The 24,339-nt window shown below is 36.0% G+C and overlaps 1 protein-coding gene across 2 annotated transcripts in view; it reads right to left on the bottom strand.

The window, feature by feature from the left end:
* Positions 1 to 24,339, bottom strand: part of ANO3 (anoctamin 3) — a 127,741-nt gene that overhangs the window by 54,242 nt on the left and 49,160 nt on the right. Inside the window, exons 1-4 of one of the 2 annotated variants that reach the window (XM_062494944.1) lie at positions 14,113 to 14,323; positions 13,103 to 13,174; positions 4,001 to 4,137; positions 3,488 to 3,490 (exon numbers count right to left, since the gene is read on the bottom strand). In XM_062494944.1, the coding sequence (XP_062350928.1) occupies positions 3,488 to 3,490; positions 4,001 to 4,137; positions 13,103 to 13,174; positions 14,113 to 14,323 (423 nt within the window). Of the gene's footprint in view, positions 1 to 3,487; positions 3,491 to 4,000; positions 4,138 to 13,102; positions 13,175 to 14,112; positions 14,326 to 24,339 lie in introns of those variants that run through there. The other variant, XM_062494943.1, reaches the window with a different exon arrangement.

The following is a 24,339-nucleotide window of genomic DNA, read 5'->3' as shown; positions in this document are numbered from 1 at the left end:
TTTTTCATGGGTCTGGGCAACTCACAATTTTTCAGTATTAAATCTGAGGCTTCTGAAATTGTAACAACCTACACTATAGGAAACTACCACTTATAAATCATAATCACAGAAACAAGAAAAGTAGATTAATACAAGGACATCTAGTTGCTATAAGAAACTTATTGATTTGATTTTTCCAAAGCTTTAAAATGTAGCAACAAGAATCAGAATTATGGATGTATCATGCACATAATACAAAGAAGAAAACAATTCCTGAACTAAAAAGTGTATTGGCTTCCATCACACCAGCAAGGCATGTTCAATACTGCTGAAGTATTCAAGCAGCTTATTTCTGGGAAAGATAATGGCATTAAGTAGTAATTGCAAAAAAATTCTTTAGCAATTTTCCCTGAGTGTCTCACGTATACAACAACCCTTCCAAAAAAAAGCCAAAAGTAGAAACATTAAAAAGAAGAATATGCTTTTTTCCTTGTACTCCTGGTCAATGCAGTGTTTCTTACTATCATTATCTGGTCAGACTGAGGAAACATGTTTTGTGAAAGATCAGTTTACATTTTAAATATGTGAGAGTACTTGTCAGCTGTAAAGCTGTACTGCAGTATTTTGTGTTTTCAGCAGTCTCAAACTGCTGAAACAGAAACAATTAGAAGCTTTCTTTTGCTAGTTTTATATCCATTTTGGGAAGAAGTTTCCCTAAGGTTCTTTAAACTAATTGCCACAAAGACTTCTACAATAATCTAAAGGCAAAACAGTAGTGATCCTTTCTAATACAAGACTAATATAAATTCTCCTTGCCTTTTTCCTGTGGAAGCAGGCAAAGATAAAGGGAAAGAGAATCCTGCTTGGTTGCTTCAAGTGCTGGCTTTGGCTGGGATGGAGTTAATTTTCTTCACAGTAACTGGTATGGGGCTGCGTTTTGAATTTTGGGTTTAATCCATCTGGGGTTAAACTAAGACACCGCATTGCAGAAGGACTGCAAAAACAATCCTTCTAAGTGTAGAAGGAAGTTCCCAGAACAGTTGCTGTGATAAAAGGAACAGCCAAAGTTAAAAGCCAGATGCACCTTGAGAAGACTGTTTGTAAAATCTGAACCAATTTGTTCAATAGGTCAGTACATACAAAGACTGAGATGCAAAAAGCATATTTTTGTTTAAACTTAACATGAATAAAAAGCTCCCCAAACTTTGGAAAATAGTTACCTTACTGGCTGACTATGAACTTCATAACCATCCTGAATGCAAGGCTTGGACAAATTACAACTAGTGGTTATTTTAGATTCACATGAAAATAATAATAATAATAAAAAAAAAAAGTATTTTGCTTTAGCACAGTGAAATCCCTGTTACTAGACAGACACTATACTATCTGTTACTAGATAGTTTTGGCAGCAGCCTTACCTTTCACTAAAACTACTTAGTGCTCAGTAACATGATCTAAATTCCACAGACTCCACATTGTTTCTCTGCCATTTTGGCCACAATTAACATAAAAGGCTTTGTCTACTTAGTCAACAAAATCAACCAAGAACATCCACTATTATTTGTCTTACTTCAGCTAGTCTTGCAGAAACAGAAAAAAAAAAAATCTTTCAATACAAGAAGTTCTCATTGCAGCGGTTTAGAGTAAAATGTAACCCAAGAAAGGTTTTATATATGACCTATATATCATTCCTCAGTTTTATTTTCATGTCACAGATTTCCAATCAGTAAATACCATTCCCTGTAAGCCTATTTAAAAATTATTAGGCAGCTACTCCTAAAAAAGTTTTTTTCCCTCAAAGAATCCTATGAAATGAGGTCTCAGAGGTCACAACTACCTATGTTCCAGAACACTGTAGTAATGGTGATGAATGTGACAAGCATTAGAATTGTTCTATGACTCTTGAAGTATGAATTCAATCTAAAATCACAAAGTGTCACAGGAACAATCCATGAGAGAAGTCTATAATGGTCTCCCAAAGAGCACACCTTATGTGCTGTGTGCACAGCACAAAATCTTACATTAACTCAAGCATTACTAGATTTGCAATACAAGGATTACTGATACCTACAGGCTTGTACCAGAAATCACAGAATCTCTGGTAGAAAAAAAGACCTTGTGCTGCAGAATTCACTATTTCCAGTGCATGAAGAAGAAAACTACTCAGAATTTCTTGAGGTTAAGTCATTTATCACATGGACACAAGCAATTATGTTTCACAAAAAGGAGAATTAAGGGTTTCCTACTTGCAAGTAGGACTAAAAAAAATACACGTTTTGAACAGAAAACTCCATCATAATTCTTTGACATCGCAGTGGATTAACTGCTGGAGAAAATGCACAGTAATGAACAGTATAATTACCTAACTGTTAAGCAAGACAGCATGCATGATTTATCTGGTAAGATGAGATGGCTTTTCCAGTGCTTTAATTGAGGCTTCTGAAAATACTCCTACACTCACCTATACACGAGTGAGTTTTATCTCTCATTCAATATGTCTAGATATCATTTTAATACTGCTTAGAGGAACAATCTTGTACTCGATCTAGATCACTCTTGACTGACCATTTGCTACATGAACATCATTCTCCTACACTCTCAGAAATTCTGAGGCCTCCCAGTTAAGATGAATGCTCCATGCTCAGAAACCTATATCCTAAATTCTGTGCAATATAAATCTATTGAAAGAAGGCTACTGCTATTCCTGGATGAGTCAATAAAAACCATAAGAATCATAGATTTTACATATTTTTGCTTGATTTTAGTACAGAGAAGACCATTCATTGATTCTGTCACTCAAACTATAATATTGTTACTAAGACCCTCCAAAATGATGAGGATAAATAAAACCCTCTAACACTGTCTTCTTAGTGTTAAGAAGCAAGACATTACTTTATTCTTAGTGAGGAGGTATGCATGTAGCCAACAAAATTCCAGTCTGTAGCAATTATGCCAAGATGGACTGGGCTGACACTATCATCAGTCCTTTATTAAAAAGCTTTCGTGACTTCTCTCAGTGGACTTCTTTCTTTCTCTCTGACTCCTTTCTTCACAGGCAGCTGCACACAGCACTGACTCCTTCCCTCCTCTCTGCAAGTTTCCTTCTTGCTTCTGCATAGCTGGCTAAACCCAATCTGTCCCTTACCCAGCCACCTAACTCTGTCCCTGGCACGACCACACACCCCTTACCTCCTCACAGCACAGCCAGCAGACTCCAAACTACCTAACCCACTCTTTTCTAACCCCCATCCTCACTGGACAGGCAAGGCTGTCTCCACTTCTCAGCAATCAGTACAGCTGTAATTCGTTGAGGAAAATTGCCTTCTGCACTATCCTTGCAAACTATCTTCCCATACCAGCCTCCAAATAAAAATTGATACAAAACTTTTTAACCTATTTATACATTTTTAGCAAAGAAAGAAATTAGCGTTCATTAGTTTTAAATTACATCGTTCTCTTTCAATAACTAATATTTGATCCTTTGTTGCTAATTTAGTTGTCTTTACACATCCTAATTAGTCCATATTTTTAATATTTTTAGTATCTCTCTCCTCCAGTACACATACTTAGTCTCTTATCTTCTGGTTTCTGCAAAACGACCTTGTGATCCATAAATTCTGCACTCCTTGTATCCAATTTCAACATCTCTCTTCTCCCAGGCTTTCTTTATTGAAGCATATCAAGATTAGTTTAACAAAACTAATTTCAGTAATTTTACACAGCTGTGTTCCCACAACAGCAGTTCATGACAAATTTGCTAAATGCTAACTAAAAGTGATTTAAGACTTAATAGACAGCTTAATTAACACACAGATTAATTCAAACAGTAATTAAAAGATATTTAAAACCATTAACTAAAACTATTTTAGAAGTTTTATCATTTCCAACAATTTAGGAGCCACCTAAATTTCTTACCATGAGACGCCCATTTACACATGCAGTGCTTTAAAAACTGCATTTTAAAAAAATTTAAGCACATTCTTACAGTTGATACAATGTAATAGAATTTGGTGTCCATTACCTTTAAAGATGATTTAGTTCGAGGCTGTGTTTTCTGCCTGGTGAGCTTATTTTGAATAAGCAATGATTGATCTGTACGAGCATCATAATTCCCATGTTCTGAATCATGTGTATATGTGTCTTTGTCCTTTCCTACATCTGAAGGAAAACCAGAAGAAAACAATGGGCTCATTTTAGATTATAGTGGATAGAAATAAACAGCATTATTACAGCCACAGCTGAATATTCATTTTATGTATACACTTTTTAATAATATACTTCTTTTTCTGTTAAAGCTTTATACTTGAAATGTTACAATGTTTATCTTAAACTAGAAAGGACTGCTATTTTTAGTAGAAGGTCTGTAGAAATGGTTTTCAAATAAATTAAAATAAAAAAGTCCATAACCTCCTTTACAATAGTTCTAAAAAACAAATATGAACATCGAACTGCTTGACTCACAGTTGTTGAGGCTCAAGATGTTTCACCAACCAGGCAGCACACTCTGGAGACCAGAGTAAAATCCCATGTTTTAAATTTAAACAAGCAATTACAATGTCAATTCCCCTACACACATGCGGCTATAGGATTTGAAAATTTGCACATTAAGATATTGCAGTAAGTGCTTCAGAACACGTTTTAATAGGTGTACCTGATGTCAGTAGGAGATAGAAGGCCTTCATGAAGGAAGTGTTTGCTTTGTCATTGGATTTAGTTTTAATTGCCCAGCTCAAGTTTTTATGAAAACTGAGTTGAGTATGCTAAGAGAGCTGCAGGAACCTGAGGACCTCCCTCAGAGCTTACCCATACAGTCCATCAAAGAATCTAGACAAATTTTGCCCTATACACCCTGCAGGAGTAAAATGAAGGGCAATGCGTGTACAGTGTTGGACTGAAAAGTTTAATGAATGATGGAAAATGGCTAGTCTTGAAAAAAGATGTTAAAGATTTAAAAAAAAAAAAAGATGGAATAATCATTGCCACACAATATTATCTTGGACAAATAGGGAAAAGAAACATATTCAGACAAAAAATTTACCCACAAATCCTGAGTCAAGTTCCCATCTCAGCTTTCATCAACATGGGAAAAATCAGGTGGACTAGGAACAGCATTTAGCTCAGTAATTCGAAACCCTAAACAGAAGCCAAGAAAAAAGTCGTGGTTGCTGTGGGAACCACAATCTTGAATTTCATGGATTTAAAATTCATAAAAGTTCATCTGCAACATTTAAGTATTTTTTCATTAAGCTGTTCAGTTAAATTCTCTACACTAAGTACTCAAAAATTTAAAAAAAACCCAAAAAACAAACCACAATTATCTCATGCACCCTGAACATTTTGCATTTCTGAAATGGAATATTAAAACCCAGAACATCTACTGAGCACAAATTTTTCTTCAATTTAGTTACTACATAATGATTATACAAAATCTTCCATTGTTAATTTCTAACATTGATATTAACCATGGTAAAACTGTGATGGGATTTCTTAATGTACAAACCATCTCATTTTAATTGTCAATGTGCCTAACTCAGGGGTTTTATTTATTTTAAAAAATGTTTTAATTTAATATACAACTTACTCTCTGCTCAACAAAAATGAATGTAGTTAAAAAAAGGTTTCAGGTGGTAGGTAAATGAAGTAGGGAACAGTACTTAGCAACTCTGCAGATTTGACTTATGCCTAGGTTTGATGAGCTCTTAGTTTTACTAAAGATCAAGAGATTGTAATAGGAGTCAGTAAAATGAAGAGACAGGCCTATGAAACCCAAACTAGGTCATTTCAGCTGGAAGAAGGACTATACTTACATTAAGAAGTCTATTTGTATGAAGGAAGTTTTAGAGAGTTAGACATTATGATTACACCTAGTACTAAAAAAAAAAAAAAACTTCTGCAAACTTTTTCCAATTTTTATTTAAATAATTTGAAGTTATAAATAAGTTTTCCCTCTGTAATCAACACAGTATACCTGCTAAACATTTTAATGCTTTCAAGGACACATACTTTATATTGAGCATCTCTCTTCTATTAAAAAAAAAATCACCTAGACATATCTGCTATCTTGCCTGAAATGTAGTCAAAATTTGTTTTAGTAAAAAAAAACCCAAAACAACCCTTAAAGTTAAAGAAATTTATAATTATAAAGAAACCCTATATAAAATTCAAAGATACTTCCTAATGTATCTTTCAGCAGTTGATAACTTATTTTATGTACATAAAGCACTCTCCCACTATGTAATGATACTAATACAGTAAAAAGGGGAATAATATTTAGCACTTAAATATTCCACTTGAATAAGCATTTTGTTACACCTGTCTGAAAAAATATCAGACAGAGACACATACCATACAATTAGTATTTCAAAAGTGTATTTAAAAGTCTGCATTGTTCTTACCATTCATGTAGTTTTGGATACTAACATCAGCAAAACCCCTTAAATATAGTAGTCCCATTTACCTCTTTTGCAGCATATATTAAAAGAAAATTATTTATATAAATAATTGTACTCAAAGTTCAATGGAATGCATAGTATTTCTATACCAGAATAGGTTGGGAAGAAAAATTATAATATGTTTACTAATTTCATTTCTTGAGTTGAACTTTTTGCAAATTTCTTTTGATTATTTTTAATATTTTTAAATAACAAAGAACAAAATATGTTGAGTTTAGAAAAAGAATTTAAGAGAAGATAACAACAGCTAACCTTTGCTACTAATAGCATTGGCTGCTTTTCTAATTTTTATGACCAGGTGCTTTTTCTATTATAAGGTATCCACTACTTTTATTAAAAATGGAAGTCTCTTTCCTGTATTTTCTCACCCACTAAGCCAAAATTACATTTCCTTAAAGATAATGTACATACTAAATGCACAGTGATTTTAGTCCTTGAGACTTCCTTCAATAACTGCAATTTGTAAGCTTCTATGACATTTTTATATCATGTCTGACTATAAAGTAACACGGTTTTCTGTCATCCTTTCCTCCACAATCTCTATTATTTGGTTGTGTATTTCATCTTCCATATGGAATTGCCACAATGCAAACCCAGATAGCACCCCTGAGTCTTGTGTCTCAAGTTGTACTGCTCAAGGATGGTTTTAATGTAACTTACACCAAATGCAATGATATGGACTGACAGTCTTTCTATTTGATTTGCAATGTAACTATTCATCTTTAAATTAAAACATGGATCTTAATTTGGCTGCAGCTCCACAAAACATCATGAGAAAAGCTTGACTGCCTGAAGTTCTCTTCCCCAATGCTGTGGGAAATCTACGGCGTTTTTATTTTCCATCATGTTTTCCCTGGCCTAGGACAACCCATTTGGTCATTATGTTGAGATCAGCTGTCAGTGTACTGTATTCTGTCAGTATTCCTGTACTTCTTGGATAGCTCCAATGCCAACCATCCCAATCCCATCTAATCACAACCATCACATCTCCTTGACTTTGGAAGCAAGACTGGGTAGGCAAGAAGCCATAGGAGTGTCCTGGGTTACAGAAGGAGAGTGCCAATGTGGGGTTTAACCAAAGTGCATATTCTACTCCCCTGTAACTAATTTCTGACAAAATTTTCACAATGTGCTGCTCACAGTAGATGCCCAGTGCCTACCCAGCCCCTCAGGCTACAGGCTGGGTGTTAAATAACATAAAGGAGGTAACTGGGCAAGGCAGGACAGCTTGTTTTTTCTTCACACTAGTGACTCTGGTAACTGAGTTAGCCCTGCTAACTCCCTCCAGAGAAGCAGCAGCACAGTCCCACCCATTCTGAAGGGGTCATGCCTGCTAATAAGCCATAATGAGCTGAATGGCACCAGCAGAATAGGCAGCTACAATGACTATCAAAGACTAAAAAAATATCCTATAGGATTACATCATTCCATTGTGAACCCCACCACCCTGGGGCAGGTACTGAGCATTCCTGCCTGGACCTGAGCGTGGAGGAACTGGAACTGGGGGCTAGGGGCACCACCAGCACCACCACTCGAGGGAGCATGACCTGGACCAGAACTTCTACAAGGACCACCACTTTTGACAATACTGCAACCATCACTTCCACAGGACTGCAACCACCGTTTAATCAGACTGGAACCACCACCCTCACCCAAAGGCTGCCAGGTTGTACTCTGAATTTGTGGGTTTAAACCAGCTTGCCTGTATCACTGCATTTATTGTAATCTTTCTATTAGATTGTTACCCTGACCTGAAATCCCTTTCAAGGTAATTAAGTGGGGATCATTTCTCCTGCAGGTTTACTTTCAAATTAGCATGAGGAAGAAAAAAAAATCCAATTAATACTGCTGTAGAAAGTCAAGCTTTTTACACCAACTGACAGGAAGGTAAGTCCTGAGCAGACCTCAGCTGTTACTCACCTGCCTAAACCCAGAGGGGTTGCGGACTCCCCATCCCTGGAAGTGTTCAAGGCCAGGGTGGATGCAGCTCTTAGCAACCTGGTCTAGTGCAAGGTGTCCCTGCCCATGGCAGGGGAGTTGGAACTAGATCATGATTGAGGTCCAACCCTAACCATTGTATGATTCTGTTTTCTTTGTTCCTATTACTGAATGCTACCCCATTTGTGTTTTGCTGGGCACAGCTGAAAGACATGAGCTAGGAGTGCCCCATTTGTACATATACCAGTGGCCTTGCAAGCCCTCACAGGTTTATTTTTTTATTGAGCATGTTTACTTGGATTTTATTAATTTTCCTCCTTACAGAGCTAAAAAAAAAGTTGATCTGATTAAAACGGTGTGGGTCTTATCACTAAATACTACTCTATCAAAATGTCCAATGATCAATGTTCGTATGTTGAAATATGACAGCTGAGCACATGTGCTGTATTTAGCTTTTAGTTAATCTACACTGCAGTTCATAATTCAGCAAGGTAAAAAACCTTTAGTCTTTGTAAAAATGCTGCAAATGTAAAACTATGCTAAAATGGGGAAAAAGTGTAAAAATTGTTTACAAACCATTTTTCTATTTCTCCTCTTAAAACACTGAAGGCAATTTCATTTCTGGAAATCCTTTACAAAAAATGCAGAACTATTTAGTTTAGAAATAGCTAGATAAGTCCACATTTTGAATCTCTGTTTTTGGGTCTTCATAGCTGCTTGGCTATCTTTCTTACTATCATACTTTTCTGAAGGGCCAAGTGTGCATTTCAATTTTATGACAGGAGATAAAAAGCACTTGTCCTGATTTCTCTGCAGCATGCAATCCAGCAATCTATTTTATATATACACAGTAGTGTATGGTAGCAAATGTTTTTCAATTGAAATGTGGCATAGTTACGGAAAGGAAAATTAATATAAATATTCCAAAATAGTTTCTGTTTCACAAACTAGGCTTTGCAAAGCTAGTAAGAAACAGATTATTGGTCAAGTAAATAATCCCCTTTTGTCCTAATTTAAATCCTAGAAAAAGCAAGTAACTAGGAGAAGAACATCACTAGACACCTAGGTAAATTACATTGTGATGGATTTAGGTCTTGTTTTATTCTGCTGTACATCTGAAAAACTATATTATACAGACAACACAGAAAGGTTTTCATCTACCTGCGTATGTATATTTAGATATGAAAAACTATCAAAACAGACAATCACAGACTTTTCTTAATATACAATTTCTTATGAACTTTCAGACAGTGGTAACCATTACACAGAATATTTTTCATTTTTTAAAAGGGAACCAGTCATATATTATTGCTTTTTAAAGGAGTTAAGGTGGTGTATAGAACCAGTAGAGGCAAATACAATGCCCAAAGCACATCAGTATTTTGAACTGCAATACTAAGTCCAAAGGCTAATCCTTATTATGTTCCAACAAGCACTGAATAGATTACATAGCTTCTTCATCCATACTGCCAGCTCTCCAGGTATGAACCAGCTCTAATATGGGAGCTGGGCGACTCTGGCTATGGGACAAACTGTTCTAATGCAGCTTTTCAGCCATCTCACTATACAACCAGAACAGATGTGACAGCCCTTATTTATGCAGGTACTGATCACAAACTTGTGAAAATATTATTCTAGAAGGCATGATGGAAACATCACATTTCTGTTGAAGCAGAAACATAACCTGGTTCTCTTGAATCATATCTTCTGTGATCTTTCAATCCCTCTTTTTAATGTAAATATTGTACATATTGCACAGGTTATACATATATATATATATATATACATATGTATGTGTCCATTTGAATTTATCATAACATCACAAAATTGACTTACAAACACTTCTATAATTGAGCATCATAAAAAGTTTTTATGATGCAGTTATTATGATTCTTTGTTGGATTGTTAGTTTTGGTTCAGCTCTTCATTTGTCACTTCACTGTATTACAGCATGGCACATAAATACAGAGTTTGTTATACATAAACTTCATAGTAATTGGATTCAGGATACATTCAGAATACATGGTATCTGTCACAGCAAAATTTTTAATTATCTAGCGAGGATTTAATGTCCTGCTAAGAAAGAGGAGTTATTATGCACAAATCCTCATAATCTAAGTTAGGGGGGAAAAACAGAAAAAAGAATAAATTAGTTAGCGATGTTTTACTTGCTACTTCATGTCACTCTTGTTCTTATTTCAACACAGTTATCTCCACCTTCTGCGTCTACCAGAGGTGGGAGGGGAGTGAGTGAGGAAGAGGGACATTCCAGTATGTCCAAAACCTCAGAGTTCACATTATATGTTACAGAAGCTCAATGTCTATCACTTTGTTTGAATTTACCAATTCCTCAAACAAAAAACAATACTTAACCTAAAACTGACAGAGGAAAAATAACACAAAGCCACAATGTCCTTGATCCCATTTATCTGTGCAATTAACAAAGGTGTAATACATTATCTTTTTGCTTCATAAATCCATTAACATCATTACCTAAACGTGTCCAACAGTTTTATGGCCTCATCTATAGCCAACTGAAATAAAAGAGAAGCTTTCCACTGAAGTCCTTTATTTGATGACTGTTAATCTCCTTCACACAAGATAATTTTTTCTACAAACAATTCAGAAAGAGGAGAAACCCATCTGGCCTGTGTTTCTACAACACTGCCTAATTAAAAATTCACCACAACCACTTAATTTGGCTTTCTTTCATGTTCTCAGGAGAGAAGTCTGAAAATGTTCACTAAAATGATGATACCCATTAATCTGCCTACTTTTCAAACTCCATGAAACTGCCAGAGTACCTACAAAAGTGTTGTTTTAACCAATCTGGTGATCAAAGGTGAAGCTGCAATATTCCTTTTTCAGGTTTGTTTTTTACTTCGTCTCCCCACCTACATCCGGATTCAGGATAAAATTGAAAATTTTAGATTTGGAGACAAATTCTTACCCACATAAACATAGTATTAAAGCACCAACAAACTGTATTTTGAAGGTACACAGGCCATTTTGTTACATCCACCTTTAAACCATCCCTTACTTCTCTTCACGAATCAAACAGAAAATGCTGATATAAAAATAAGGCAATTCTTACAACTGATCTCTGGGATTTATTTTTAAATACTGTTTTCTTTCTTGCTTGCAACTGAATAACCTAATCAGTCACATTTCTGTAAATACAGAATAACTTCAGAGATTTCTAATTTTGGGATTGACTCAACAGGGGGAAATTCATATCAAGTTAGTAAAGGGCAACTATTTAAATATTTTTTTCTTTTTCTTCCAGAGCATAGCTGTAGTCAGAAGAAACACCCACACCAAAATTTAATACAATTTAATTACAAAAATCTAATACAAAGAAGAAAAAAGAGAAGAGAAGAGAAGAGAAGAGAAGAGAAGAGAAGAGAAGAGAAGAGAAGAGAAGAGAAGAGAAGAGAAGAGAAGAGAAGAGAAGAGAAGAGAAGAGAGAATCAATCTATCTTTTCCTCAGTTGCTGAGCCCTCCATGTATCTTTTCAGGCTAAAACTAAGTAATGTGAATGAAAAACAGCATCATTTACTATTAGAAAGAATTACTGCTGACATATATAAATACACTACAATATCAGCATGTGTATGTGTAAGCAATTCAGTGAAAAACAGAGCAGGATATTTAAAAAAAAATTAAAAAGAAGGAAATTATAACAGTAAAATCTTCTAATATTCATGCTTGCCAACCAATTACACTAGCAAAGTGCAGCAGCTTTAATTGGAACCTTACTAAGACATGATTTTCTTATATAATCTTCATTCCAAATTTTTGGTCTATGCCATGATTTTAGAATATCTGGTTTTGAAGAAGTATCAATTTCACAATTTCCAGTACTTACCTATTCAGGAAACCTTGAGAAGCCTCTTACTATCATATATTTTAGGCATCAAGAAAAGTCAATGCTAAATCATGTGAGGGGTGAGGAGACCTAGCTTCCTGAAAGCACTTATCTTTTATTCACCATGAAGATGTGATTTCTAGTTTGATGCTTCATCAACTGTGAACAAAAATATCTTTCATAGTAGTTGTGCAAGGTGGAGCAATATCTTTGTGTCTGTATGGGTAAAATAGATGACAACTGGAACTTGCATATTGGAACTTGCAAATTATTACCCATGTGTGTATTTACAGATTCAAGTTGCAGTTACAAGGATGGGCTTATTCTAAGAATAACTTCTTTCCTACTTACTCTGATATAATGACAATATCAAAATTATAGTAAAGCAGTACAATTATGGCTATTTTCTGCATTAATTCTTTTTTTGTTTGTTTGTTTCCCAAATTCTAACACTTTTTATATGTAAATCTCTAAACCAAATATATAAAATATCTACAAATAAAAACAAAAGTAGAACTGCAGCCATTATAATAGTGAATGACATGACTATAGAGGAAAAATAAGTGAATAATAACAAGTTCAAAGGAATTTCAAGTAGATTGCACAAAATGATGGTTTTATGAAGGACTGTTATGGGAAAAGGAAACACTGAATGGATGATACTTCTTTGTCTTTAGTCCCTAATTTTAGTCTAAAAGGTGAGACAGGAAATTTATGACAGCACACATTTTTTTAGTCACACTTAGTCTCCTCTTTCAAAAAGAATGGAAGTTCAGGGAAAGTATGGCCTTTCCACACTTAAATACTGTGAGTTTAATCAAAGAATCCTTAACTTTTCATTATTTCAGTTCAGATAACAACTTACCTAAAAATGGATCACCATATTCTGTATTAGACAGCTTAAGCAAGTTGTTTTCCAAAGTCTCCATCACTTTAGCTGGAATAAATGCAATATCTGTATCAGCATTCACATGTATTTTGTAAGTAAAAAAATCTTTACTGTAAAAAACACTTTTTAAAGCTGTCAGTAACTCAAATAAAAATCTTTGGACTGAAATTTTGAAGAGCACTTTCTATTAATAGAAAAAAGAGCAAGATCACTTTAATGAAGACTTTCACTCTATTCCTGAGAGAAGTTTAGCCCAATAAAATAACTCACTAGAACAATAATTAGTGCCCAGTGTCTACTAACATTAAGGAAGGACTTATCAAAATTTACTACCAGATGAGTTAATTTATTCTACAAAGGTTCACACCTGGCAATATGTCTGGTTCTACCTGCTGCAAAGGTGCACGTATCTGGCAATAGCGGATGGCAATAATTGGCAACGGGTCACACACAGTGATTGGGATTCCAACTAGATTAGTTTCTCTGATAAGGCATGTGTTTCTGTTAAATTAGAAATACTAAAATAAAAGTAGTTCTTTATTCCACACAAGCTAAAATTTGGAGGGATTTTCTCTGTTCATTCTCATTCTTTCCATACTACTCTTCCCTGATTCTACTGTTCATGAGCAAGTGCCTCTCCTCCTACATGTTCATATACAAAAACTTTTTTTTGCCAAAAGCCTAATATTTATTCTTTCTTTCTCATCTAGGACAGACTACAGAAGACTTCATACTTTTCTCCAGCATAAATGAGCAAGACTTTCTTGTCTTATTACCAGTGAGAAGGAAATAATGTCATAATCGAGAAAAACAAAAACTAGTTTAAAACTCACTTCCAACATTATAAAGATTCACCCAAGAACCTTTTAATATGGTATGTGTAGATGTTTTGTGCAAAAACATTTCTTCAACAAACCACAGAGATCTAAATAACTCAAGGGTTTATCAGTGCTGGGACCAACTCCCAAAAGAGAAAAGCCTCCTACCTCGTTCTGACACTACATCCACTGCAGCTGTCGATGACCCTGCACTCAAAGGCTGGGGCTGGAGCTGTGGCTGCACCTGATTTGGCTGCAGAAATGAAGAATGCTTGCTCAGGCTCTGAGGATGTGTTTGGCTCTGGGCAAGGCATGGCATAGATCTTCTAGAAGGTTTTAATGGGTGTTCTTTCACTGTCTCACTCTTGCTTGTATTCATACCTGAAATAGCCAAAAGAAAAATATCATAATAAGCTCTAGCATACTAAGCCATGACAAAGATAGATGCCTAATTACAAATCCACTTAATAAGCAATTCCTCAACAAAAATGCCATGCTAGAATGTTTGAAGTTATTAAAAAACAGATGCTGACAGTATTCCATTCTGTAAAATATTTACATCTTCCTTTCAAAGCTACAGAAATTTCCCTTTCACCATTATGGAAGTAAATTAATGCTCTTAATCCTTTTACCTATTAGGTAACCTTTCTGAAAAAACATTGTAGAGCAACAAATGTGGCAAAAAAGACCCCAAAGCACTGTAGGGTCAGTTAGAACAAAGAAGCTGTGCAAATGATTTGTCTCTTAAGAGTTGTTTCTGAGAAACACAGAAATTAAATAGCTTTGCTAAGTTTACATGGAAGAAAAATTCATTATTATACACCTCCTGATTCAATACAGAGCACTGACACACACAATCCTTGTAAAAATTAATTCATCACTGAGCAAAATCAAAGTCCACTAGTGTAGTTAGTCTCTTTCACTACACTATTTCTCTGCATGACAGAACAACTTAGTTTACAGCATGTTTTTATAAATCTTAGTTTCTTAGTGATATATTTTACCTCTCTTGGCTGTGCTAGAAATAATTGAGTAATCCTTTCTAATATTTAAGTAAACATTTCTCCTTCTTGGAGAGCCACGAACTTCCAAGGAACTTTTCCCTTTAAAATCTGTGCCACTCAAAGAGGATGTCAAACCCAGCAAGTACTTCTTACCTAAACTCAATTCAAAGAAGAATGTCATGCCCAGCAAGTCTCCTTCTTATGTAAACTCAATGCAAGTGCTATATATATATATATATATATAGTATATAAATATAATATATAAATATAATAAATATAATATAGATGACATATAATGTAAATAAATTATATAAATATAATATAATAATATATAAAGACATATACTTCATAATTGTTCTGGATGGCTTTAATGATCGATTGCTTAAGCAGGGATAGGCTGCCACTGATTATGGACCCCCCTGCATAATTATGACTGTTCTCAAAGAGAAATGTTTCTTCCATCTGTACTGGAGTCCGTATTTGTAGCAAGCTGAATCACTATTACCAAAGAAATTTATGATAATACTAATTGCACATACTGGCATTCTATTTTCACCCCTGAACCCCACGACATATTGAATCTCTGGAAGGCTGTTCATCCCCATTGAAGCAGTCTATTCCCAGGCCTCATTCAAAGAAATCTTCAGAAAATTTTTGTTTCTCCCAGCAGCATCAGGAGACTGGCACTGGTACAACTGAGTTGATTTATCAACATAATGAGGTTATAGGAAAGGAAGAAAGTACAATATTGCCTTTTAATAGACCAAGATAGGGCTTAAATGCACCAAATATAAAATGAATAGACATCAAGGGTTTTGATCTAGGTTATAATATTTATTTGTTAGCCAAACAAAAGAGGAAATAAATGGAGTGGACAGCCCAAGAAGACATAAAACTCAGGATGGTGGGGGTTTCTTTGATTTGTATATCAAAATGGCTTCATTCTCCTTTCATTTTAGGAGATTAAAGGTCTGATAGCAAACAGCTCCTCCATGGGAAAGATCAGCTGTAAAATGTTTTTATTCACATTCTGTATTCTGTTATGGTTGATCAGATTAGAAGTCAACAAGTTAGAAATGGATGACCTAATGCTGATTATAACTGATGCAACAATGAAGGTAATCAGGTAAAACAAAAAGCAAAGCATATTACCAAGCTGTGTTATTTTGTGCACTTAAATAAGAAGTTAGTAGGAATATGAAGACAACGATCTGGTTTTGCTCAGCTTTCTGCATATATCTTTTCAGAATAATATAGAAAACCTTTCTAAGGGCTGCATTTGGAAAATAATACAATGCACTGAACAGAGCAAATCAGAGCTAAAACCACAATATTCCTCAGGCTTGAGCACAAATCTATCTGGAATTTAGTTCTGTAAGAGAACTGGATGACAAAACAATCAACTTGCAGATTACTTCAATTTGTATTTCAGTTCCAGAAACTGATCCAAAATTAGGAGTGGCTGGTTTTAGTTTTAACTTTTGCATGGAGTAATGAAAGATCACACACACACACACACACACAATATCTTCTACATTATGTACTGCAGTATAGGTTTTCATCAAAAAAATTGTACAGATACCTACAGTGTAACAGGTGTACATTTTTTTAAAAGTGCATACACATTAATTGCTTCTAATGTCATACCTAGGGTCATATTCAGGAAATAGGGAGGAGCCAAGTGGGGCAGGATCAAGCAGAGTCAAAGCAGAGCTGGGTGAAACTGGACAGAGCAGGGCACCAGGGCAAGCTCATCTGAATACTGCCAACCACAGCCAAGTCCAGCAGAGCAGAGCAGAGCAGAGCAGAGCAGCCTGCGAGTGAGCAGCACAGTGCTGCCTTTCTTCTGCATCTGTCCATCACTGTTTTCCATTGTCTTGGGCTCAGGGAAGGGAAATGCTGTTTTGCAAAGAGTGCTCGCCCTCTTGCCTTTGTTTTGGGGAGCAGCTGCAGAAACATCTGCCATCGTGCCTCTGTCTCGACCAACATGAAACTGAACTGAGATGGTGAGCACCTTCTGTGTATAAATCAACCTCTCTTCTGTATACTTTAGTTATTAATAGTGTTGCTGGTACTGTTTGTTTCTTCTCCCACTGTTGTTTGTTTTCAGTAAAGTGCAATCTCAACCCATAGTCTCTGCTTTAGTCCCTCTCTCACAAAAGGGGCTAGAGGGAAAGAAGGTGTTTGCTAGATGTTTAATTCCTACTGATTTTAAACCACTACAAGCCCACAAGCTCCTTGATTTCAATACAACAAACATGTTCTAGTCTCCCTTTATCTTGAATGCTAAGCTAAAATAATAACTTTTTTTTTAAGTTGCCTTCAACGGATAACTCAGTGAAGATTTTCTCCAGTCTCTGGTACTCAAAACTAAAAAAACAAACAAACAAACAAAAAAACAACAACAAAAAACAACAACAACAACAAAAAACTATTCACTAGTATTAGGAGAAATACAAAAGACTGGAGAAAATAGAGGAACCTGTCTCTGCTGGTTTGCTCACACGGTGTTTTTAAGACTGTGACAAAAACAAACAAAGCCCTTACTATAGATGGCCTAGTATTTACAATAGTTTCACTAGAATTCAGAGACTTGCAGGCTTTATCTCAGCAACCAAAACTGTGCTAGAAGCTTTAACTCTTTCAGAAGGAAATCGTGGACCAACCTCTCAGAACTTAATGACACAACAGAAATTCTTTTGATAAGAATAAATGTTTTTGCTGCTAAATTCTGTGATAAAATAATCCATAATCAACAAAATTTTCATACTACATTTTATATGAGGATTTAATGGCTCAACATGTGAGTCAAATAACCCCTGGATTTAAGAATCATTAAGTACTTATCTACAAAAGTGACACTAGTGGCTTCAGAACTTTTTCAGACTTTTAATATGTGCTTATATGATCATATGCATTTCAAAATGCCTCTAAATACTGCTAAGATAGAGAACACATAACAAAAAGTACACAAAATGTATGTAGAGGTGAGACCAGGAATCACCATGATTTATATGGTGATGCAAGACAAACATTTCAAGTGCATGAAGAGTTAAGGAAATAAGTTTCAATCCATTATAGGAGAACAAAAGCAGTAAATCATATTGAAATCCTCTTATTATTCTCAACAAATACATAAGATGAACTTACATCAGCCATTACTTATGTGCAGCTATGTGAAGATAAAGAGTTCAGAAACAGAGAAAATAGGTTTCTTGCATGTCTGTCACTAGTTTGACAGTCTCTGATGAATGGAGAAATTTCACAGTCCTGCATGAAAAACTGATTGAAATCCTACACCCACTGAGAAGTATGTACTGGGGAAAAACAAAGAGAACTGTGCATTTAGCTGTGTGCTCAGTAAAGAAAGTATTAAACCTTTTTCTTTTATTTAAAAATAAAATTATCCTATTCTGTCCCTGTCTGTTTATAGGAAGGCTTAGCTCATAGCACTACTGGAATACAATTCTACTCTCACATTCATAAAGGATGTCTTTCTTGTTGTTTAAGGTACACATAGTCAAAAAAGTCAATTCTGCCTTTAGAAACTTTGGTTACAATTATTGTAACAGAGTATGGTTGAATTCAGTTGTGTCTGTATAAAAATCTTCAAACTTAGATACACAGTAAGTGTTTTATTGTGAGATAATTTAGAATCTAAGCGTGATGGGTTGACACTAGCCAAAACTTTAAACAGTATAAAGAAAAAAAGATTTATTAACAGAATTAAAAGAGGACAATGAGAACTAAAATAAACCTTTAGAACACCTTTCCCCCCCCCCCACCCTTGCCTTTCTTTCTTTCCCACTGACAGCGCAGGGAAACAAAATATGAGATTTTTAGTCAGTTTGACACTTATAAGATCTTTCTTCAGTTCTCTTAAGGAAAGGAGTCTCTTTTGCTGGGCCATGGGGTCTTTCCTATGGGAAACAGTTCTCTGTGAACTTTTACAAAGTGGTTTTAATCTTCACAGCTGACAGTTCACCCAGAACTTGCTTGCAAAGTGGAGTCCCTCCCACGGCCTGCAGTCTCCCCCACGGCTGGAATTGGAATATGCTTTTCATGGGCCATTTATTTATGGGGTGCTGTTTTTAAGGATGAGCTGTTCTAGCATAAAAGCAAGGGTCTTCTTCCTCTACTTCTGAAAGCAAGGGTTCTCTCTCTCTGTGCTGAATCTCTCATCAGATTACAGCTTTTCAGCATTCCTGTGCTCCAGTATGAGTGCCTTTTTCTCACGGGTTGCAGAGGAGTGCTGCATCCTTTCACGCACTTCATGAATTACAGGGAAACAGTTTGTTTCATTTAGTCCTCACCACGGCTTGCAGAAGAATCTCAGCTCTGATGCTTGGAGCACCTCCTTTCTCCCCCTCCCTCTGTTGCACCAACCTTAGAATCTCCTTATTGCTGTCTTCACACGTCTTCATTTTTCCTTTTCTCTGACTCGGAAGAGAATTGGCGGTGTTATAAATGAGAAACAAAAAGTCTTGATATTCAGCAAAATTTAGATTGCTTTATTTGATAGAGATGGAGCAAGCAGCGCTGGGGAACGTGAGGGGTCAGCGCCCACTCCACGCTCTGTTGAACCTTGGTTTGCAGCCTCTTCTTATGGTATGGTCTCTTGTAATTTTTAACTTTGCCAGGTAAGCAGTGGTGGTGAATAAACATCTGTAAAGTCTCTGGGCGATAGTCAGTCTCATAGATAACCATCTGGTCTTGGTAGATAAAAACTGGCAGAAGTTGGGAATTCTGGTCTTTTTGGATAGGCAGCAATGATCAAATGAAGGCAGGAAGTCTGATTTTGCAAAATCTATCAGACTATGGGAACGTCTGATTTTGCAAACTGGTAGTAGATACAACTTATTTAGTATAACAGGGGGATTTAAAACAATGATTTAATCGTATATTTTCCTCTTATCTAATGTCCATGCTTCACTTCAGACCTTAGTATTCTGGTTTATACAAACCCCAATACTTTTAGATTAACACAAATCAGTTATCACAGTGTTCATAGGTTTGTTTGTTCTCAAGTTCTATCAATTGAAACAGTTTTTATAGAGCTCTGCATTGCTGGAAGGTGGATTTTGTCCAGGCTCCACAACTGGGGAATTCACTCGCTGTGCTTGTCTCTCCATTGGTCACATGCTCTCCACTGGAACTGCACAAGCCGTGCCAGCTGCCAGCTCCACTCTGTGTCTTTTCTTCATTCAGGAGGTCGAAGACAGAAAAGCTGCTGCCACTGCTTTTGTCTTTCTGTGCAAAGCACGGCCGGTTAAAAGCAGCTAAATAAAGTCCATTGCGAGCCATGCCAAAACAGCTGCGGCCACTGGAATGGGCCCCAGCGGCGCGGCTTGGCAGCTGCGCCGGGACAGGGTCCAGTGGCCCCCCTTGGGAAAGGGGCCCGGCCAGGAAGGGGAGCCCAGCCAGACCCCCACTTCTCTGCAGAGAGTTAAAGAGACATTTCCAGCTTTTCTAACTGGCTTAGCAATGTGCCAATACTAAGAGTCAGACAGCAACTGGTTCTGCTAGGTATGGAGGAAATTGCTAGTAGCTTATCAAACAAAATCACGTCTGTGGCTGATTTTTTTCACTCTTCACCAAAAATCAATTATTGAAAAACCAGCACACTAACTACCATGCAGCAGGAAGGCAATCTGCAATGTCCTTTATAAAATATTTAGAGATAATACCTCTTAAAAGTGCCTAGAGAATACGCTTAGCAACATGGTTCACATTTGAAGAAAATAAAATGATACAGAGAGAACTGACAGGGTTTTTCTTCTCTTCATGTCCCCAGGATTGTTATTACTTCTACTTTTTAATTGCATTAAAAGCTAAATCTGCAATTTTAGAAATGCATGATTACAGGTAAATGTAAAGCTTAATCTACCTTCCACCAAGATCAAATATCTTGATTCTTATGTGTGCTTTTCCAAACTGAAGATAACTGCAAATCAGGTGCATCCCTTTCAAAAGCCTCTATTCCTACCCTTGTGTCTTGACCCTCTACTGAGGGCATCTTATCCACTGCAGAGACATTACAAGAAAACGTGTGAAGCCAACCGAGAGTTGTTTAAGTAAACATTTCTTCTTACTAAAGTGTTTCCAGGTTCAATGTGTTCCAGTAATATTATTTTTGGCTTATTACTGCTGAGGTAAGAGGAGGAGGACAAATATTCCCAAAGGAATATTCAGCGAGGAGAAATGCCTGAATGTAAGGTGCAAGACTGGATAGATCCTTTTATCCCATTTACTCTCTAAGGTTCTCTATTTTTTTGTGGAAGAAAAACATATTCTCAATTTTAAAATCAACTATGCATGCATGCATTTTTCAAGTTTTCCTATTTGGAAAATAGGTCAGAGCCCAAGCTGTTGAATAAGACAACTGAAGACGGGATTTGGTACTCTGCAAGACTATCTTTAATTTTTTGTCTTTTTTTTTACTCTTTTAGATGTTAACATCACCCCGAGGAGACTTCTCCTTCACTCTGAATTATAGCAGCTGTTATGGAACTCGTTCTCTTCTCGCATTTTCCTATAACTTGGAGAGAAGCACTTGTGTTTAGATTTCTTAATACCTGTACAAATTACTGTATTTGTCATTGTATATTATCCCTTTATGTATTTTAATTTAAAGCAGTGACAGACTGCTGCCTGATGTCTGGGAAGGAATACTTTGTATACTAAGCAGACTTCTAAGTAAAGCAAGATACATCTGCTTTACAGTATTGGTGCTCCAAACTAGATCATTGACATTTCCTACTTTGCTGGTACATTGTTTTTGCAATAAATTGGGTAAAATATTATACTATTAAGATGTTCAATGAGGTATTAAAAATAATTCCTATTAATGTTGTCTGGTTACAGGATATAGTAGTCCAACATTTCATTAAACATCATCTGGATTGGAACGAGAAATTTAAAAGAAATGCATTTATTTGAACAACTGCAACCTTCATGTGCCCCATGTGTCTCACACACCACATACACATTGTTCTCCTAGTGTTCTGTATCGGGGATTAGTCCCAGCCATCTTTTAAATTTCTTTTAAAGAGGTCCTCTTAAACCAGTCAGAAAACCCCTGATACTTTATTTGGTAAAAACAAAACAAAATAAATCCATATTGACATTATCCTTTTTGACAGCCATTTATGATGTTTGGACAAGATAACCTGGATTTCTGTCCAGAAGACCAGAGCACCAGCCACAGACTCCTGAGCTCTCCAGAAGATGCTGTGGTGAATTTGCTGTGCACATCACAGACAATACAAACTCCAAGACAGCTTAGAGATCCTGATAAGATCTCGACATTTTTATAAGAGATCCCACTGGACCTCACTAGAAACAGGAACTTACCACTTTTCCTCAGGTATAAATTCTGTAGTTTTTCTGTTACTGTTTCAAACATGCCATGTGAGGCAGTAGTATGATAATTAACCTGAGGCCCATGTGAAGATCATTGTCTGATTATACTCTCCAAGAAGGAAGGAAAAGCTGCAGAACTACAGCAGTGAGTTCTGCATAGGAAAAATGGGTCTTAATGTCTTCATAAATGACTCAATGGGTGTGGGGGGTCTTCCCTACTGGTAGGAGAAATGGGTTCTGATGTTTTCAGAAACTAGGTCTGAAAGAATGAATCAGGTTCTGAAAGAATGACTGTGGGGACCTTTAGGAGAAATGGGTCTTAATGCCTCTAAGAACATCAAGCAAGTTTGTTACAGGACCCAGACAGTTTGAACTTCTGCACTTCAGCATAGTAGGAGTAATGGTCTGCACAAGTCTATTGCAGAGCCCAGACAGTCTGAACTTCCAAAGTTTGACAAAAGTGTTGCCCAAAAATGACAATACATATCCAAGGGGGAATATGTATCTGTACCTTCCTAGTACCTCAGCCAACGGGGAAAGGAAGAGGGCAACATGTGGTCATGAGTTTAGGACAAAAGGAGCCTGAGTCCTCCAAAACCTGGAGAGAAAATCCATGGGGTATGCCCGAGTGACTCTCTCCCTCTATTTGAATAAAGTTCTAGCACTCCTCTGCCTCCTTCATGGACAACAGCTTTTCATAGCATGGCTCTTTGACACACTTCAAAATACTATGAAGCACTGGAGAAATATGGAAGCTTACCCACATGTTTTTAAGACGTTTTCACTCTCTCACAGCAAGCATACAGCATAATCATAGCATCTCTCATTTCAAAATTCACCCTCTCCGTGCAGGGAGCTGTGATAATCATCCTACCATGAAACAATTAAACAAGAACCACACAGTGTAGGGACACAACACCCTTCTCTCAGCTAGCACAACACAGCCCTTTTGCATGACATGATTTTCACCATTTGATTTGCCAAGCATTTAAACCTTACTGCACAACCAGCAGGACAAAATATCAAACAATTCCAATTTCTATTAATACTTTCAAAGTAAAGGGTAATGTTTTACTTCATTACGTCAGACGATATTTAAAGCTTTCAGTTGCTCATTTTACAATGGTTTTAATAGTTTTGGTTTTCTTGTTGTTTTGTTTTTGTTTTTTTTTTTTTTTTCCATAGCAGCTATCTTTCACTGGTACAAAATCACTGTCTTTAGCACCTGGATGAACTATAATGTTACGGATATCTAAACTCCCAAGAGCAGGCCCAAAATTAATGTTAGTGGTTGAGAAATAAAAGTTATTTTATTTAGTTTCTCCTATGAGATGTAACCAAGAAAGGACCAGAGATTGTATGTATTCGACTTAAGCGTCATGTTTTCCTTCCTATATTTGCAGGAAAATATGTCTAGATCCTTTTCCTTCCCACTTCTAGCATATATATCTTGCATGTATCTAATAAAAAGGATAAAACCAAATATGTTTTTAAATTATTTCTTAAGTACTTAGAAATTTAATTTCTAAACATTTGGGATCCTCTGGTTCTGAATCACCTATCTTTTGAGATGGTGTGCCATCAAAAATACCATTAATTTTACTATAAAATTTTATTTCAGTAACTGAAGCTGAGTAATTTCTATCGGTATTCAATTCTTTTGGCTAAAAAAATTAAAACATGCACCAAAAAGACTGAGTTGCAGCACTCACTCAACAGGCACAATTAGTACAGATTTCACATAACTATCTCCATTAGATTGCAGTTTATGTGCTGCTAGGTAGCTGAACTTACTACTAGGTATGCAGCACTTACACTGCAGATAAATAACAAAGTTTAGTCTTGAGGGAATGGAATAAATTTCTTTTCTAAGAACTCTGTATATTCACAGTTTGTTTTTCAGCTGCCATGATGATATTCTTTTCCCTTTTTCACAGGGTTATTTTGAAATGCTTGGGTTATATTTTTAAGTCTTGAAATACAAGGAAAAGTCTTGAAAAATTTCTTCAGAAAAGGTGCATGTATTTTA

Source organism: Cinclus cinclus, chromosome 6, assembly GCF_963662255.1.
Source record: "Cinclus cinclus chromosome 6, bCinCin1.1, whole genome shotgun sequence".
NCBI lineage: Eukaryota > Metazoa > Chordata > Aves > Passeriformes > Cinclidae > Cinclus > Cinclus cinclus.
The sequence above is the reverse complement of the archived record's forward strand: the minus strand, read 5'-3'. Positions and strand labels throughout refer to the sequence as shown.